The sequence below is a fragment of the Arachis ipaensis genome, chromosome B9, assembly GCF_059453495.1.
Source record: "Arachis ipaensis isolate K30076 ecotype BB chromosome B9, ASM5945349v1, whole genome shotgun sequence".
Lineage (NCBI taxonomy): Eukaryota > Viridiplantae > Streptophyta > Magnoliopsida > Fabales > Fabaceae > Arachis > Arachis ipaensis.
In genome coordinates, this window is record NC_142444.1 from 155358470 (window position 1) to 155376835 (window position 18366).

The window sequence follows — 18366 nt, forward strand, 5'->3', positions numbered from 1 at the left end:
TAATCCTTGAGCCCATAATAAACTTAGTGGATAACTGGATATATCAAGAAAATAACAGGATCCGTAAATAGACCTTTGCTGTTTCCTACAAGAAACGGTTAATTAGATATTAATGAAATGATTATTTCAAATTATTGAATTTTGATAGAAAATGACAAGAAGTATTGGACTGAATTGGTTAATAATTGTCTTAGGCTCTAAGCTAGTTGAGTGAATAATTATTAATTAGAATAAATTGATAAATAAATTTCTGAAAATTTATATTTGGAATAGATTAGTCTTTAAAAAAACAAATTAATAAAGTCTTTTAGGATAACAAACGTGAATAAATTAGTTTAAATTAAAATTTTTACCATAATTATAGGACTAATTTTTAAAGATAATGTGTCTATATCTGTGTCTTAGAGAATTTTATTAGTATTTTTTTTAAAAAAATCAATATATTCGAAGTGTAATTCTTTAAATCTATTTATCACTTTATTCTAATTATTAGATACAAACAAGATTGTAATTAATTGTAATATTGTACTTAAAAATGTTCACCAATCATGATATTAAAATATATATATACTGGATCATTGCATAGGGTTCCTTTATTCAAAGCAAACTGCAGGACATTCAAGATCTAAACAAAAAGCAATCTCATGCTAACTTTAATTTTATGCTTCTTTTTTTTGTTTACTTCCTTTAACTACCACTGGCCTTTTTCTTTTTCCTTTTATTTTTCTCTTCCTAAAGTAATATATCATTTTGACCCTATAAATCCTGCAATTAGTTCCATGATTTGATTGTCATACAGAGTCACTCACAATAAAAAATAAACACATTATTTATTTTATCAATTAATTATTGAATACTTATTCTACTGATTTGTTTTAGGTTTTTTTTTTTTTTGTCTACCAAAAAAAAAAACTCGAATCATATTAATTTGGGTTGAATAGTTTTTTGAGAAAAAGAATAGGATGTTTTTCAATGATAAGATTAAGAGGCCAATGCTATTGATGAATCTTTCTCATCAGATAGCCCAAATGTCCAATTCAGTTGGCAGGGTTGATGGCCCAATTACTATTTTGGCTATTTACCTCTCCACCATATAAAAAAAAAAACACTTGAGTACTTGACCAAGTTAGTTTGATTAAGTGGTTATATGCTTAATCAACTTGGATTGATGGAGTGGTCAACTTATTATTTCACTTAAACAAGTATCGGGAGTTTGAATCTTACCTTATGTATGCAGTAACTCATTGGCCTGCGACAGACTCTTAAATGGAGCTCAACAAAAAAAAAAAGTTGTTATATGCCTAACCAACTTGAGTTGATTAAGTAGTCAACTTACTCGTTTGTTTAAGCAAGTATCGAGGATTCGAATACCACTTTGTGCAGGAAGCAACCTATAGACCAGCAGCAGACCCTTAAATAGAACTCAGATTCGCGACAGACTAGTCATTGATATATAAAACTAGAAGATATTGTGCACCGGATTCGATGGTCCTATAACAAAACATGTTTTTTAAATTTTTTAATAACTGCTAAATAGTCCTTATTTAATTTTAATTACAAATTAATCTTTTATATATTATTTAATTATAAAATCTATTTTTTATTTTATAAATTATTATTTTATCATTCATCTATCATGTTTATTAATAATAAAAAACTAAAACAATAACAAATTAGATCTTTCATTAATCGTAATAAATATTTTCCAATCTTAATCGATCATAATTTTATCATTGATCCGTTTACATATATATTAGATTGGGAAAATCGTGTTTGTTAGAAATTCAATCGATTGAATGCACAAACCAATCGATTGAAATTCAGCCTAAACTTCAATCGATTGGAATTGATACATAATCGATTGAGTTTTGCACGGTATGTGGGGTTTTTTTATTCAATCGATTGAAATCATCAAAGCAATTTAAAAAATACATAGATACACGGGAATAAACCATATTTAATAAGAATTTTTTCATTATAAATTAAAAAAAAAACTCATTATTGTACTCCTATATACTCCGGAAACGTTGATAATAGTTGTCATTGTCTATTGTGATGTTTAATAATTTGAGTTAGCAATTTTTTTAGAATTTGGGGTGAAATTCGCCTTGCTCTGCATAAAAAAAATTCGTATTTGAGAAATTAAAGTTGAAAATTTGGGTTTTGAAAAATAATAATTTTTTATTTTATTTCAAAAAAATCCATTACTAAAAGATAAAAAAAATATTTTTCATTACCCAATCAATTTTATGAATAAAAAATCGAAACAAAAAATTACAAAATTAGAGATTATATTCACTAATCTCGATTTTATAATCGAAACAATGGATTGTTTTCTAAACACTAGAGTGAAAAAATTGATTGGATCTCTATTGTCAACTGTGATTATCAATTAATGATGAATAAATATTGGATACTAAAGAAATGGATAAATAATGAAAAAAAATTTGATATTAAGTATATGGATAAACAATAAACAAAAACAATGAAAAAATTGATAATCAATCAGATTGATAAACGATTCTAATTATAGAATTGAGTAATTGTTGATAGATTATTCACCAATTTATAATCTTAATATTAAAAAAAAATAAGATTAGAGTATCTAAATCAAAATATAAACTTAAAAATTAAAGATAGAATTTTAAAGATAAGATAGATGAATAATAAAATAATAATTTATAATCATGAGCAGAAAAATTTAGAGAAGTGTAACATATAACGAATTGCACAATTCAATCGATTGGGTAATACAATCAATCTATTGAATTGTGAAAATCTATATTGCTTTGAAGACTTAAATCGATTGGGTAATATGAACAATCGATCGAATAAGAAAAATCCCACATGCCTTGCAAAATTCAATCGATTATGTATCAATTCAAATCGATTCAAGTTTGAAAAACCTGAATTTGAATCGATTGATTTGTGCATCAAATCAATTGAATTTCTAACAAACACAATTTTTTCAATCAAATATGTATGTAACGGATCAATAATAAAATTATGATCGATTAAGATTGCAAAATATTTATTACGATTAATAGAAGATCCAATTTGTTATTGTTTTAATTTTTTTTATTATTAATAAACATGATAGATGAAGGATAAAAAAATAATTTATAAAATAAAAAATAAATTTTATAATTAAATAATATATAAATGATTAATTTATAACTAAAATTAAATAAAGACTATTTAACTGTTATTAAAAAACTTAAAAAATATATTTTATTATGAAACTATTTAATGGTCCAAACGTTCTGACACCATCAAATCTTTTGTCAAGATACTGTTGATAACAACAAAAAAGTAGTTATATACTTAAGTATTTTAGGTTGGAATCGCCTTGTTTACTTAGCAACTAATTAGTTATTGGCAAATATTTAAATAAAATTCAAATTTATTGCAGATTAATTTTTAGTCTATAAAATTAAAAAATACTCTTAGAAAAAAAAAAACTCATTTTTCATGTACTTAAGGATAAAAACATATTAAATCAAATCAAACTTTTTCTTTAATAGACTAGGTATGTAATGAAAAAAATTTTTCTAAAAATAACAATGTTAATAAAATAATAAAATAGTACTTTAATTACTTTTAAATTTGTAATATTTATTATTTATGAGTTTCACTATCTTAATTCAAAAATGATTATTAATGATATACTTTTTTCTCTAAAATGATAATATAATTTTAAAGGAGTCGAATTCTATAATAAAACATACAACCTGCTATAAATTTTTTAATGAATACAAAGTCTAATCTAACTTGATTAGATTTTATTCTTAACAAAATCTGCAATCTGGTATAGACTACTAAATGAATACTAATCTTGGCTTAAAACTTGTTCAAATATTTGATAATTTTTAAAAATATAAAAAATAGCAAAACAAATAAATAAGCAAGTAAAATTAAATATATTAAATAAAGATATTAAAAAATAAAAATGTACATATGTAATTAATTAAATAAGTAACTTAGTGAATACAAAATGTTTGAATATTATAAAACACAAAAGATTCAAATCTTCTACATTATATATTGCCAAAAAGGCTGCTGGTCATTGGAATTTGGATAATAAAATGAAAAAATTGTTATATGATCTAGAAATAAAGGTCCTCAAACAATAAAGCTTTTGAAATTTGTTGGATATCCAATTTTATTGTCAAAACTCAAAAGTCTTTGGAGTAACGAGGTTTCCTTCTTTCTTTCTTTCTTATAAAATAACGTTTTCATGCTTTGAACTATTTATCCATGCACATGGCCTTAACCGTTCCAACTATCACCAAGGAATCATGTTAATATTAGTTAATTTGAGGATTTAAATTTATAATTTAAAATTTACGATTATTTAAGATATATAATTTAAGATAAATAAAATAATTTTAAAAAAAGTAACTGATATTAGTAAAAAAAAAAAAAATTTCATATAATATCACTCTAAATTTAATTTAAAGCCCTTTGAGAATGTGTGAGTAGAAAATTCCGTTAACTAAAGCTTATATTAACATAACTTGAAACCGTAGTTTATATTTAATTTCACATGCAACAGAAGGTATGTCTTCTGGAAACTCTAATCAAATGCAGGCAGAGAGAGAAGAGAATGTATTCAACTAAGTAGGGTGGTGAACGGTGACCCTACGATGACAATAAATTAAAGACAGCTAAATACACCTACGATAATATGTAGTATTTTATCTTTGTTTTTCTAGAAACCCTACACAGACGTTATATTTAATTTGAAACTCGTTAATAAAGAATAAAAGCCTCCAATACCAAACCAATAAATGTAGTTACAATAATGAATAGAGATTAACCAACTTAAATTCGTCGAATGGTCAGTTTACTCGTCTGTTATATTGTGTTTGGTTTAAAATAAATTGGACTGAATTATATCTCAGAATTATGTTTAATTTAAGATAAATATAAAGATCGAAGGGGTAGATTTAGAATTTAAAAAACTAAATGAGAATATTTTTTTTAAAAATATTATTAAAATTTCAGTCTTCGTCCATACAAATTTCGCTCTCTTGTGTCTCCACTTTTTAAAAGTACTCAAAGGATTAAAATTTTGAATCTCAAGACTAAAACTTTAGTTATAATATCTGACTTGAGATGTACACAGTCCGATTCGGTCCAAAGGCCCAGCCTAGACCCGAAGTAATTTGCACATGTTGGCCCAAACTTGAAATGGCCTGGGTTTGACTCGAAGATAAATAATAACATAAAAAAAAAATATCTCAACTGGATCCAGGTCATAGTTTGAGTCACTCGGCTCGGCTCAGTAAGGATATATATTCCAAAATTATTGTTTTGTTTTTAAGAAGTATAAGACTTTAGACTAATACATAATATTTTGTGTTATTTGTATGTGAATTACATATTTGGTATTATTATTATTGATTCATGATTATGCTTTAATTTAGAATTTGATTAGTATTTATTATATTTTTCTAAATGAATTTGATCATATGTAATAATTGTTGAAGATTTAGAGATTTTTCTATATTATCATTTAAGAAATAATATGTTTTGTTTTGAATTTGTGTTCTTTAACTAATATTGTGTTATATTAATTATAAATTTATCCATTTATTTTAATAAAAGTAGATTGTGAAACTAGAAAAGAAATACAAAGATGTACGAAATTATAATTAAAAGTTCAATTTTTATCCGATTTTTACCTAGTATAATTGTGACCCGTATGTGTATAGATTTTATCGGGTCTAGGGTTGGATAAGGATCTAAAAAATAGATCCGATATATATTTAGAATTAGAATTTGGGTTAGAACAAATTCAATTTTATTCAATCCATATACATTTTTATATTTGACTATCAAACATAATATTAAGTCTCTATCTCTTAATTTCAATTCTAGTATTTAAAAACAAACATTATCTACAATAGATTAATTATTAATCTATCAAATTGGAAGATAGTGTGGACAATCAAAAAATAATGAATAGAGATTAAAGAGAAGAGAATTATATTATTCGAGACAGGACAAAAGAAGAAGAACTTACTCCATTATTAGTTAACATTTTCATGCAGAAGTGTCTCTTTCAATGCTGGAACCATGCATGTGATGTGAGAAGGTGGACAACTTCATTTCACCATTTTTTAATTAGTTGACATACAACATAATAATCTTCCCTTCTCTTAACTACTCATCATTCCTAATCCATTCATTATAATAATACAGATCAAGAATGCCAGATCATGGGACCATTATTTTCTTTTTTTATTATTCATCAGAATCAATCAACACTACTATATATAAAGCTCAAGGAAGCTTCAAACTTTGATAATAATGGAGTTAAAATTTGTTGGTGGAAAGAAGAGTAGTAGTGGTGGTAGCATGCATGCATTGGAAGATAACAAAAAAGGAGTGGTGAGAATGAAGATTGTGGTGAGGAAGAGTGAGCTAAAGCAACTAGTTGAAGTGATGAATAATAATAATAATGATAGAACAAAAGCATCTTCAAGAGTAACTGCAGAGCAACGATTGAATCAACTGCTACAGAAGAAGAACAAGAAGAAGCATTTATCTTTCAACAACAACAAGTCTTGGAGCCCTGGGCTACAAAGCATTCCAGAATAGCTTCTTTTTATTCATCATCTTCTTCTTCTGTTTCTGTTAACAAGAGTTTTTTCCTGAAAAGGGGATGGATTTGTTTACCACTCTTGTGTTGCTCTTTGCATCAATTACTAGTCCAGGATTAGTCTAACCATTTTTGTGTCATAATTTGTATTCTATTATCCCATAATTATTAATAATAAAACTTTTTGTTTTGTTGCAACTCAAATGAAATGAAATGTACCACTATTCTTCCGAAACCAGAGAATAAATGATCTTAGGAAGGTAATGTTAGAGAAAAAAAAAATAGACCGAACTTGTTTTATTTAATATTTATTAATTATTATAATAATTAATTAATATTAAATAAGACAAATTTCGAATATTTTTGACTAATTATATATTTATTTTCATACTTACTTGAATTGGTTAAATAATTATCCTGTCTATTTAAATAAGTATTGGAAATTCAAACGTTTGGATTGAATTTTAATTTGATTTCTGTTATTTTAAACTTCTATTTCAGTCTAAAAAATTTTTAAACATCCTATTTTAATCCTTAAAACATTTTTAAGCGGGTTCAATGTTGTCTCGCAATTAAATTTGACGCAAACAACTCACTCACATATTGAAGAGCTAATAACATTCGATTTCTGTATGTAAGTAAAATCGATCCGCCAATGATCATTAATATAAATTTTTTTTCTTTTGATTTTGAAGCGTTGATGATTGATTGTTAGGATTTTGAGTTTTGTATCAAAAAGAAATTGAGGAGAAGAAGTATTACAACAAAAGTTTTTGTTATATTTTTCTAACACATTGAATATGATATGACTTAACTAGTAACGTTTTAACGTCTACGCCACTCATTCTGTTAACTATTAGTATCAAAATTAATGGTAGAATAACATTAAATTTGTTTGAAACTTATCAAGAGAGACATAAGACGTTTGAAATATTAAAAACTAAATTAAGATTTGGACCAAATGTTAGAGACTAAAATAATACTTTATCCAATTTTTAAAAGACTTAAATTTGTAACGAATTAATTTTTAGTTTATCAAGTTAGAAAACACTAAAAAACAAAAAAATAATCATATATTTAATTAGTTCAATACAAAGTTAAAGTTTGAATGAACACCGTAATAAACCGTAATAATTGACATGTACTAATTACACAAAAGTGGCAAAAACATTCTTATTGTTATGTTGGTACGTTACATGCTATTGTCAATTTGTCATGCATAGAATAGAATACATTGCCTTGGATCACAATCATCACCATCTTAATTAAGCCTTCTCCCTGTTCGACAAAATGCCTGTCTCACTACTTCTACTGTTGGATCCAATTTTGTGGAGTAACGTAACGAGGTTTCCTTCTTAAGTAAAAAAATAACCTTTTCTCACTTCAACTATATACTGTATATCCAAACCACATGAACTAATTTCAATTCGTCTAGTGGTTAGTTTACTAGTCCGCTTAAATAAGTATCAATAGTTTGAATTCTATTTTGTGCATATAGTAATTTATTAACCAGAAACAAACCCTAAACTAGCATTCATCTTAATTACGCGGGGTCATATTTAATAATTATATTAACTTCAACCATAGTTTTTTTTGGTTGGTTTTCCAGGTATCTTCCAGCCCGACAGGACAAGTACTAATCCGTCGCGAATCGGAACTCTATTTAAGGGTCTGTCGCTGGACAATGAGTTGCTGCATGCACAAGGCGAGATTCGAACCCCCGACACTTGAGCTGACCACTCGACCAACCTAAATTGGTTCTTCAACCATAGTTTATAATTTGTAGTTCATACATAACATGGCATATAATTAAAATTAAGATTGAATTCAACTAAGTACATAGGACGGTGAACCTGAACCTGAACTATAGTAATGAATAATACAGCTAAAGACAGCTACAATGAATTGTATTTTATTTTTCTCTAGAAAACCATACAAACTACTAATAAAGAAATCCTTCCATACCAAACCAAACAAACGTAGTTACAATAATATCAGAGATTCAAGAGAATTATATATATAGTTGAAACAGGACTAAAGTATAATTAAGCACAGCTCAATTATAAGATAAAATTTTATAATTGAGAAAATTTGGGCACACATTCTTGGTGCATCTTTAAGACATTGACTAATAACTTCCCCAGTAACCTCCAAGTATGCCAACTATGCTTTTGCCATTCTATAATATTCAAACAAAAATAATTGTGCAGAATTCTGAATCACATTAATTTAATACACTTTTATTAGTGTATACAAGTATACAGCAGGTTCTTCATTTCATCTATAACTTTAAATATTAAAAATAAAAAGAGTAAACCAACATTAGGGATAATATTGACCGTAAGATAACATTGAATCACTTTTATAAACGTTAGGGATACAAATAGGACAATTTAAACGTTAAGGATACAAATAAGACTTATCCCAAAAATTAGAAACAAAAATGATACTTTATTTAAATAAAAATAAGGATTATTGTGACCTGTGAATAATATCTATTAAATACCTATAAAAAAAATACTATGAACTTTTATTTTTGTATTTTCAATTTTAAGAGTTTGGTATGATTAATGATTAGTATACTAAAACTAAATTTATGCATCTATTCTAATGAGATAAAATTATGTTATGTATACACTAAAATTAATTATTTCTATTAGAATATCAATTTTTAGTGTATAATAAATATTAAAATATAAAATATATATTTAAAATAAATTAAATTATATATATATAAAAATATAATAATTGATTTTAATGGCTAATTTTTATATATAAATAACATTTGGGATAAGATAACACGGTTTGTGTTCTTTGCTTGAAAAACTTTACATTTCATGCAAACGTGTCTTTTTTCATTATAATTAGCCCAACCAACAATGCAAGTTCTGCAAATGCAGCAATTAAGCAACAACCGAAACATGTCAACAAGTTATAGTTCAAATCATATAGTTTTCTCATTCCCACTTAGAGATTTTGAGTTTGAGTAGTTAACAGAGTTAGTATTTAATTTTTATGTCCAGGTAGCATTATATGTATATGATTCCCCTTACTCTACTTTATTGCATAGCATATATTGATTAATAATCTTTACTTTAGGCTCTTTCTCTCTTAATACTTGTTATCTTTTTCATTATAATAATAAGGCAGGGAATGCCAGATCATGAGACAATTATTTATATTCTCTTGAGAATCACTCATCAACACTATATATAAAGCTCAAGGAATTGAAGCTTCAAACTTTGATATAGCTAATTAAAGTGATAAAATTGCTATATATTATTCACAAAGAAAATTGTTATTATTGTAATGGAGTTAAGGGGTAAAGGGTACTTTAGGCTCTTCAAATGTGTCAATGGAAAGAAGAAGAGTGGAAGCAACAGTAGCAGAATCCATGCATTGGAATCCATGGTTTCAAAGACAAATGGAGGAAGAGTTGTTTCATATGTAGAGGAAGATAATAAAGGAGTTGTGAGGATGAAGCTTGTGGTGAAGAAGAGTGAGCTAAAGCAGTTAGTGGAATCCATGAATGCAGGACAGGATAGAACAATGTCTTCTTCTTCTTCTTCTTATTTAACTGCTGAAGAAAGGTTGAATCATCTTGTACGGAAGAAGAAGCATGCATCATACAGAACCAAACCTTGCAAGTGTTGGAGTCCTGCATTACAAAGCATCCCTGAAGAGTTTTCTGCTTATTATTAATTTCTTATCTCTATCTATGCTTTCATCTTCTTCATTATTCTTAAGTAGTTATTATTTTTTCTTGGTTCAAGTTTTTTCCAATCTGATGGATTCATACTTGGGCTGATGTGTTTTCTACATGAAATTACACAAGAAAAGGAGAACAGAAACTGTGTTTTTACCATATATTTGGGTTATTTATTCTTCTAGCTAGCCTTTGATGCATTAGTGCATTTTATCATATTCCAAAATAATAAATTAAGTTATTTAAGAGAATTCATATATCATATAGTTATTTATTTGGTGAACTCTACCGTACCCTCTCTAAAATAAAGGATAAATTACCCCTTGTGGCATATACAATGATTATTGATAAATTATTTTTCAACCAGAGTTCCAAAGTTCGAATGAGATCATCAAATCTGATTGCTATCTCTAATAAAATCCTAAAAACGAGAGAGCTAAAAAACTGATAGAAATTTGTGATATATTAGTTAAAAATGATGGTAATTGGTGCATAAAAGGAGACACCAAGGTATTTTATTTTATTTTTTTATCTTTAATTGCTCTTAAATTATTTTTCAATCATTATTCAGATAATAAAAATTCTAAGATGGTAATTATTGACTCATTATTTTTATGACTAATTAATATTTTGATTTGTTTTTGTTATATTGTTATACAAGGTTATGAGAGTTGATTATCTGAAGAGGAGTATCATTGTTGATCCAACTGAATTTTAAGAAAAATATTAGAAAGAAAATCTTAAGAAGGAGAGAGTTAAAAAATTAATAGATGTGCTCGTTGAAATGGGAGATTGAAAGCATATGAACAAGTTCAAAATCCTAACCTAATTGATTAGAAATGGTGATTGAATTTGAGAGGAATTATGGTTTTAAAATTGGAGAAGAAGATGTGTATTTGGTGGGATTATAAAATGACACTACTATCAAGTTTCAAGAGAAACATCGCGATCAATTGAAAAGAAAAGAAAAGATAACGTGAATCTTGAAACTCTGATAAAAAAATAATTTATGAATAATTACTGTATATATCACAAGAGATAATTTACCTTTTATTTTAAAAATAATAGATTAGAATTCACCTATTTATTAATATACACAAATGTAAGAGTAACTGCTTATCTTTAAACACAGTTTCTTATTAAGCAAAGGATATTATAATTTTTGTTAATTATATATATATATAAATTAAAAACTAATTAAGTTAACAGTTTTTTGAATAAAATCAAAACAAAAATAAAACTCGACAATTTACTAATTTATTTGTTACCTTTAATAACAATTAACAAAGTTATGTGTGTATACAAAAAAAAGTCAATTATTAAATCAATTAAAATATAAAATATATAAAAATATATTAAATAATATATATTTATATATAAATACATAATTTAATAGACTTTAGTATATATAACACTTTTAAATAATAATAACATGATTTTTTAAAAGGGTAGTCATGTAATAAATTAGCATAATTGAAAATTTATTCTAGCTATTGCCATAATTTTGTAATTTTATCGTTATTTTAATCTTATTGCTAACACAATATTATTATTATTTTATTTAGGAAAAAAGTGAAATGACTTTTTAGTCTAAAATAAAATAAGCACAATAATAATGTACACTTGCATGTGTGTGTATTAATACATAGAAACTCATCTTTTTTTTTATATATATTAATTTAATTAAACATATAAAATAAATTCTTAATTATTAGTTTTATTTGTTAGTCTATAAATTTTTACCATATTAAAATTAGATTAAATTCTCACGTAGTCTTTTAAATTTATGATTTTTATTGTTATTAGACAGATAACTAAATAATGCTGATTGGTTTTGGTGCTTACATAAAGTAAAATTGAAAAAATAAAAAAGAATTTATATAATGTATAAATCATTTTATTTCTCTTAGTTTCTTTCTTAAAAAAAGATTTTATTTTTTTTATCTTATTTAAACACAAAAAAAACAACATTATTTAATTTAGTGTCCAATAAAATTATTAAACATACTAATCCGGTCAATTTAAGTGCGGTCTGTTAAACCCTTAAATTAAATAGATTGGACTGTTTAAGTCTTTTTTATTTACGAGCTATAATTTTTTAATTTGAATTTTTTATGGTCAGTCTGATGGGTTAAACAGACAGTTAATCTTTTTATTTTATTTTTTAAAAAATATGTTTTGACAAAAAATTATTTTTAGATAAAAAATCTTTTAAAAAAAATGTTTACTTTTTTTGTAGTTGATGGGTCGAATTTTTGAATCGAATAAAAAAAATATTGATTAAAAGTACTACTTTTTTTTTTTTAAATATAAAAAAGAAATAAACGAATCACTTTAGATCACATATTAATCCATTTAACCTATTATTTTTGTAAGTTAATTGAGTTCAACTCATTTAATCTAAAATTTTAACGAACTTAATTTAAAAGACAAAATCTACCTATTTAAATAGATAAACAGACTCTTCCATGAATTCACCCCCATTTTGACGGCGCTAGTGTCCAGCTTAATAAATGTCATGAGAGTATGTTCAGTACTCTATTTCCCGACTCAATGCTCAAAAAGAATTTGGGGACTAATACGATGCCTAAACCTAATTCTCCAAAACCACTTTAGGAATTGGTTTTATTAATATCTGTTGAATAGAAGAAAATAAGAGAGCATGGTGAATATGGGTGGCTTGTGTCACCATCATCATCACACCATTTTCCTCAGCTCCACCAACAACACTCCCCCTATTCACCATAAACGCTCCAAGAAACCCACCACCGCCTTTGCTCACCCCCACAACCATTCCAGAGCTTCATCATCTTCTTCTTTGTCTCGGCTTTCAAGGGCTCTAGTTGATACTGTGTCATCTGGGTCTATGCAACATGCACACTCCCTGTTCGACAAAATGTCTCACTCAAACACCTTTCATTGGAACCTCATGATAAGAGGCTATACGGATAACGGCTTCTTTCTACATGCTCTCAACTTGTATCTCACAATGCGCTTTCAAGGGGTTCCCGCCGATCATTTTACATACCCTTTTGTCCTCAAAGCTTGTGGTGGCTTGTTGGATTTCCGAGAAGGCGAAAAGGTTCATGGGAGCTTGTTTAAAATGGGTTTGGCCGAGGATCTTTATGTTTGCAATTCACTCATTGGGATGTATGGCAAGTTTGGTCACATTGATTCTGCAGTCAAGGTGTTTGAGGAAATGCCTCTTCCAGACTTGGTTTCTTGGAACTCAATGGTTGGCGCGTATTTGATGGTCCAACAATATTTCACCTCTTTGAAGTGGTTTAGGACGATGCTCCAGGCTGGGATTTGCCCCAATAAGTTCAGCTTAATCAATGCGCTGGAGGCATGTTCTCACTGTTTTTATAATTTATGGGGAAGAGAAGTGCATTGCTATGCGCTCAAGATTGGTTTTGAATCAGATGTTATGATCCAGACATCGCTTCTTGACATGTACAGCAAGTGTAGGTTGTTAAGTTATGCAGAGAGGATTTTCGATAGTATATCTTCGAGGAACATTGTTGCTTGGAATGCAATGATTGGTGCTTATGCTCTGAACGGTCAACCAATTCAGGCCTTTGATTCTTTGGAGAATATACTCAAGGATGATAAATTGGCTGTTGATAATGTCACACTCATAAACCTGCTTCCTTCCTGTGCACAACTAGGAGCTGTTTTGCAGGGTAAGACTATCCATGGACTTGCCATAAGGAAAAGCTTTCTACCTCATCCGGTATTGGAAACAGCTCTGCTCGACATGTATGGCGAGTTTGGAATACTGAAGTTGGCAGAGGTAACCTTCGATCAAATGATGGATAAGAACTTGATAACATGGAATGCCATGATTGCTGCATATGTGCAGAATGATTGGTACAGGAAGGCCTTAAAGCTATTTGAAGAACTTTTGAGTGGGTATCTTAAACCGGATACAGTTACTATCGCAAGCATCCTTCCTGCCTATGCAAATTTAGCATCATTAAGGGAGTGCAGACAAATTCATGGTTATATCATGAAATTGAATTTTCACTTGAATACTTTTGTTTCAAATTCAATTATGTATATGTATGCAAGTTGTGGAGATCTAGCGTTAGCATGCAGGATTTTTCGTGGAATGGCTTGTAGAGATATAATATCATGGAACACCATCATAATGGCTTATGCGATTCATGGTATGGGGAGAATGTCTATTGAACTATTTTCCGAGATGAAGAGTAGAGGAATTGAGCCTAATGATAGCACCTTTGTTTCCCTGTTATCTGCTTGTAGCAATTCTGGCCTGGTAAACGAAGGTTGGGCATACTACAACTCGATGAAATTAGACTACGGAATAGAGCCTAAAATAGAGCATTATGGATGTATGCTTGATCTTATTGGTAGAACTGGCAACTTGGATCAAGCCCTGAGTTTTATAGAAGAAATGCCACTGTTGCCTACAGCGCGCATATGGGGATCCCTGCTAAATGCTAGCAGAAACAAAGGAAACATAGAATTGGCTGAACTCGCTGCCGAAAGGATATTGTCAATAAAGCATGACAATACTGGATGTTACATCTTGCTTTCAAACATGTATGCTGAAGCTGGGAGATGGGAGAAGGTGGAACACATAAAGTCTATTATGAAGAAAAAAGGATTAGAGAAAACCCTGCCTTGCAGCACAGTTGAAACCAAATTTAGGCTGCACAGGTTTACTAATAAACAGAGATCTCATGATGAATCAGCAATGGTTTATGAAATTCTAGATATCATTTCAAGGAACATGGGTCATGGAAAATGCATCCATAGTGCTACAAAATTCAAGCCATCAGAGTTGGCTAGGAAAAAGGCAAACTCGCCTGAGAACCACAGTGTACGATTGGCCATATGTTTTGGACTCATCTCCACGAAACTTGGAGATCCTGTTCTTGTAAGAAAAAACACAAGAATATGTGAAGATTGTCATGTTGCTGCAAAGAGGATCTCTCATATATCTAAGAGAGAAATTATAGTGGGAGACCCCAAAGTCTTCCACCACTTCAGAGATGGCTACTGCTCCTGTGGTGACTACTGGTAATTGCAGTTTGTATATACTTTTCCAGATGTGCTACAAAATCTATGATCAATTTCATGTAGATGGTCTCTCATATATCACCATTCAACGAAATCATTTGTGTGTGTAAATAGGGAAAAGTAGAATTACCAATGAACATATGTATATACAACACTATTCAAAGAAAACAATTAGTTGGATAAGAATGAAAAATTGAAGTTATCACGTATTGTTTTTATGTCCTCTATGATGTATAATATAATTTTATGTCCATTGTCAACTAAATGTCTTGAGATTAAAAACTGTCAACGGTGCTTAGCATACTAGCATTATGATCCTCTAGGCTCTATCTATAGTTTTGTAGTTTTTCCACTGAACTGTATATTAGTTACTATAATGCATGACATTCAAAAAACAAAGCAAGGTTAAATGAAAGATTCTACTCACTTAAACCTTAGTTAATGAAGAAGCAAACAGTGTTTTAATGTGCAAGTTATTGAGAAGAGTAAATGATTGCAATATTTACAACTTGGCTAGGATGGTAAACTAACTAAAATAATAATAATAACATTGCATATCTACTGGTCAATCTAAGAGTCAATGTTATCTTCCTTCTCTTCTTCTCCTCTATCATCATCATTATGACGGTGGTGGTGTTGATGTTAATGGTGGTCCTCGTCGTCGTCGCCTGGCATTTTGAGTCCTACTTGTTCCACAAAAGCAGCAAAGAGAAGAGCCGGAAAGGGCATGGAAAAGGGAACGGAGGGAGCCAAAGCAACCAAAGAAGACATGACAGAAGCCTCTGTGGGAGATTCTGCTATAGGGTGTGTACATTGGTTTTATATAATACATGGCTGCTTGCTTCACAAGAGGGTTCTTGATCTTTAATGGTATCTCATTCCAGCTAACAGTGTTGCCATTACTGTTCCTGTTATTTTTTTGCAGCACTGGCATGATGTCCCTTAGGCTTGTATAAGAATGAGAGACCTTTGGCATTAACACATTTGTCTTCATCATCTCTCTATCTGTGCCTGAATCCTCTAACTTCGGCTCTTTAAAATCATGGTTCAGTGGGGCACCATGATTAGGCTTCTTGTTTCTTATTAATGAAGCAGCTTCCATTGAAGTTTAATTTTAGATGACCCTAATACTAACAACTCCTCAACGATTAATAATAATAATAATAGTAATAAATAATAATAATAATGGATGTATGGTATGACATATATATAGAGTGTGAGATTGATAATTGGTTTAAATTTTTAAATTTTATCTTATCTTATTTTAAATTAAAATTTTATGAATCAAACTATAATTTAATTTAAATAAGATAAGATTATTCATATTAAAAATTCATCATAAAAGAAATAAATAATTAATAATTTATTTTCAAAATAATATCTTTTATTTTTTAAAATTGAAAAGATAGAATACTCATTATTGAGTACAGTTAAATTTTTATAATTTTTATTGCAAATCTAATGATAGAAATATTATTATATATATAGCGTATATATATATATTCTACGAGTAGAATAAATAAGCATTAATTGAGAAAAATATTTAAACTCTCATAAGATGAAAGTAAATTTGATTTTGACAAACTATTAATAAAGTAACAAGGAAAATAAAAGATATGCTAATAAAAATAGGATAAAAATATCTCATGATCACTAATTCTAACATTTTAAAATCTTAAAAAACAAAACGATTAACATTTAAATTCACTTTTAAGAATTTAAATCAGGAAAAGTATAGGTAGACAATAAAAATACTAAACAATATGAACAATAGATATATCAAATGTTCATTTCACTAGTACACAGATGATTATTCATATTATTCAAAACAAATTATTAATTACCTACCATAACCCTTTAAATCAAATCACTTTGAAGGAGAGTTATAACTTTATCTCTATACAACAAAGTACTTAAAAAATGTCCTTTTTAAGATTTTAAAAGAAAAAAAAAAAAAAACCCTCATTTGCTCAATTGATCATGATTTTGAATTTGATCTTTTTCCATGGTAAATATCACTTAAATTTGACTTCTTGATTTATAGTTGTCAGATTTTATATATATAGGACAGTCACATTATTAAACCAATATCCATCAATCCAACATATTAACAACACAAAAAATATTTAATAAATAATTGAGAGTTAATAGATGAACATTTATAAAATTAGTTGATAATATTCTTATAAATAGCATGACTCTTGTATCATATAAATTATAAAATATAATTTCAATACATATTTATTATTTTCTTTGATACTATTCTAAGCCTTTAATACAAATTTTAATCGAGTTTATTATTATTGTTACTACAAAAATACTTAAAACTTATTACCTATAATACACAAACATAGATAAAATTACACAAACACATACACAGACACAGGATATAACACAACACAGGACATACGAATACTTAAGTTTAGAATTTTTATAAGACACGAAAATACGACATATATATAAAATATAAAGTATTTTATAAATAAATTATAATAATTCAAAATATAAATTAATTTTTTAATATTTTTTAATTATATAAAATATTTGACATATTTTTTATTTTAATAATTAATAATATATATTATTTCTCAATTTGTTACATAATTGATAATTTTCTTTTTTATTCTTAATCTTACTCATATAAATATCTTTATCTCTAGCTACGATAAATTAGCAACAATTCTGCTAATCGGATATTATATGCAAAATTCGTATTGGATTTGCAAATTAAATCTCTTTTTATTCACCCCTAATCACCAAAAGTGACAATGATATCCAATTAAACTAATATTTGAATATTACATATTAAACAAAATGAAATTACATTCCAACACTTGTAGCTAACTTGGCATAATTTTCATGATCATGGTTGTGGGGTTGTCGGAACAAGACAAAGATGAAAACTTTTCAGATTCCGAACCACATTAAAGTGTTATGCTTACTCATACCTTGCTAATTAATATCTTGACACGTGTTTAGTTAGTCATTATCTTACATTACATGCATT

The 18366-nt window shown here is 27.8% G+C and overlaps 1 protein-coding gene across 1 annotated transcript; it reads left to right on the forward strand.

Moving 5' to 3' along the window:
• The first annotated feature begins 12798 nt into the window (after window positions 1-12798).
• On the forward strand, window positions 12799-15569 carry LOC107619622 (Tetratricopeptide repeat (TPR)-like superfamily protein). Its single transcript, XM_016321924.3, has one exon. It carries the CDS (start codon window positions 12976-12978, stop codon window positions 15361-15363), a length of 2388 nt encoding a protein of 795 aa, XP_016177410.1. The 5' UTR covers window positions 12799-12975; the 3' UTR covers window positions 15364-15569.
• The last annotated feature ends 2797 nt before the right edge of the window (window positions 15570-18366 follow it).

Excerpts from the sequence above, each read along its gene's own strand:
- LOC107619622 (XM_016321924.3), top strand. The coding sequence starts at position 12,976 with ATGGTGAATATGGGTGGCTTGTGTCACCATCATCATCACACCATTTTC.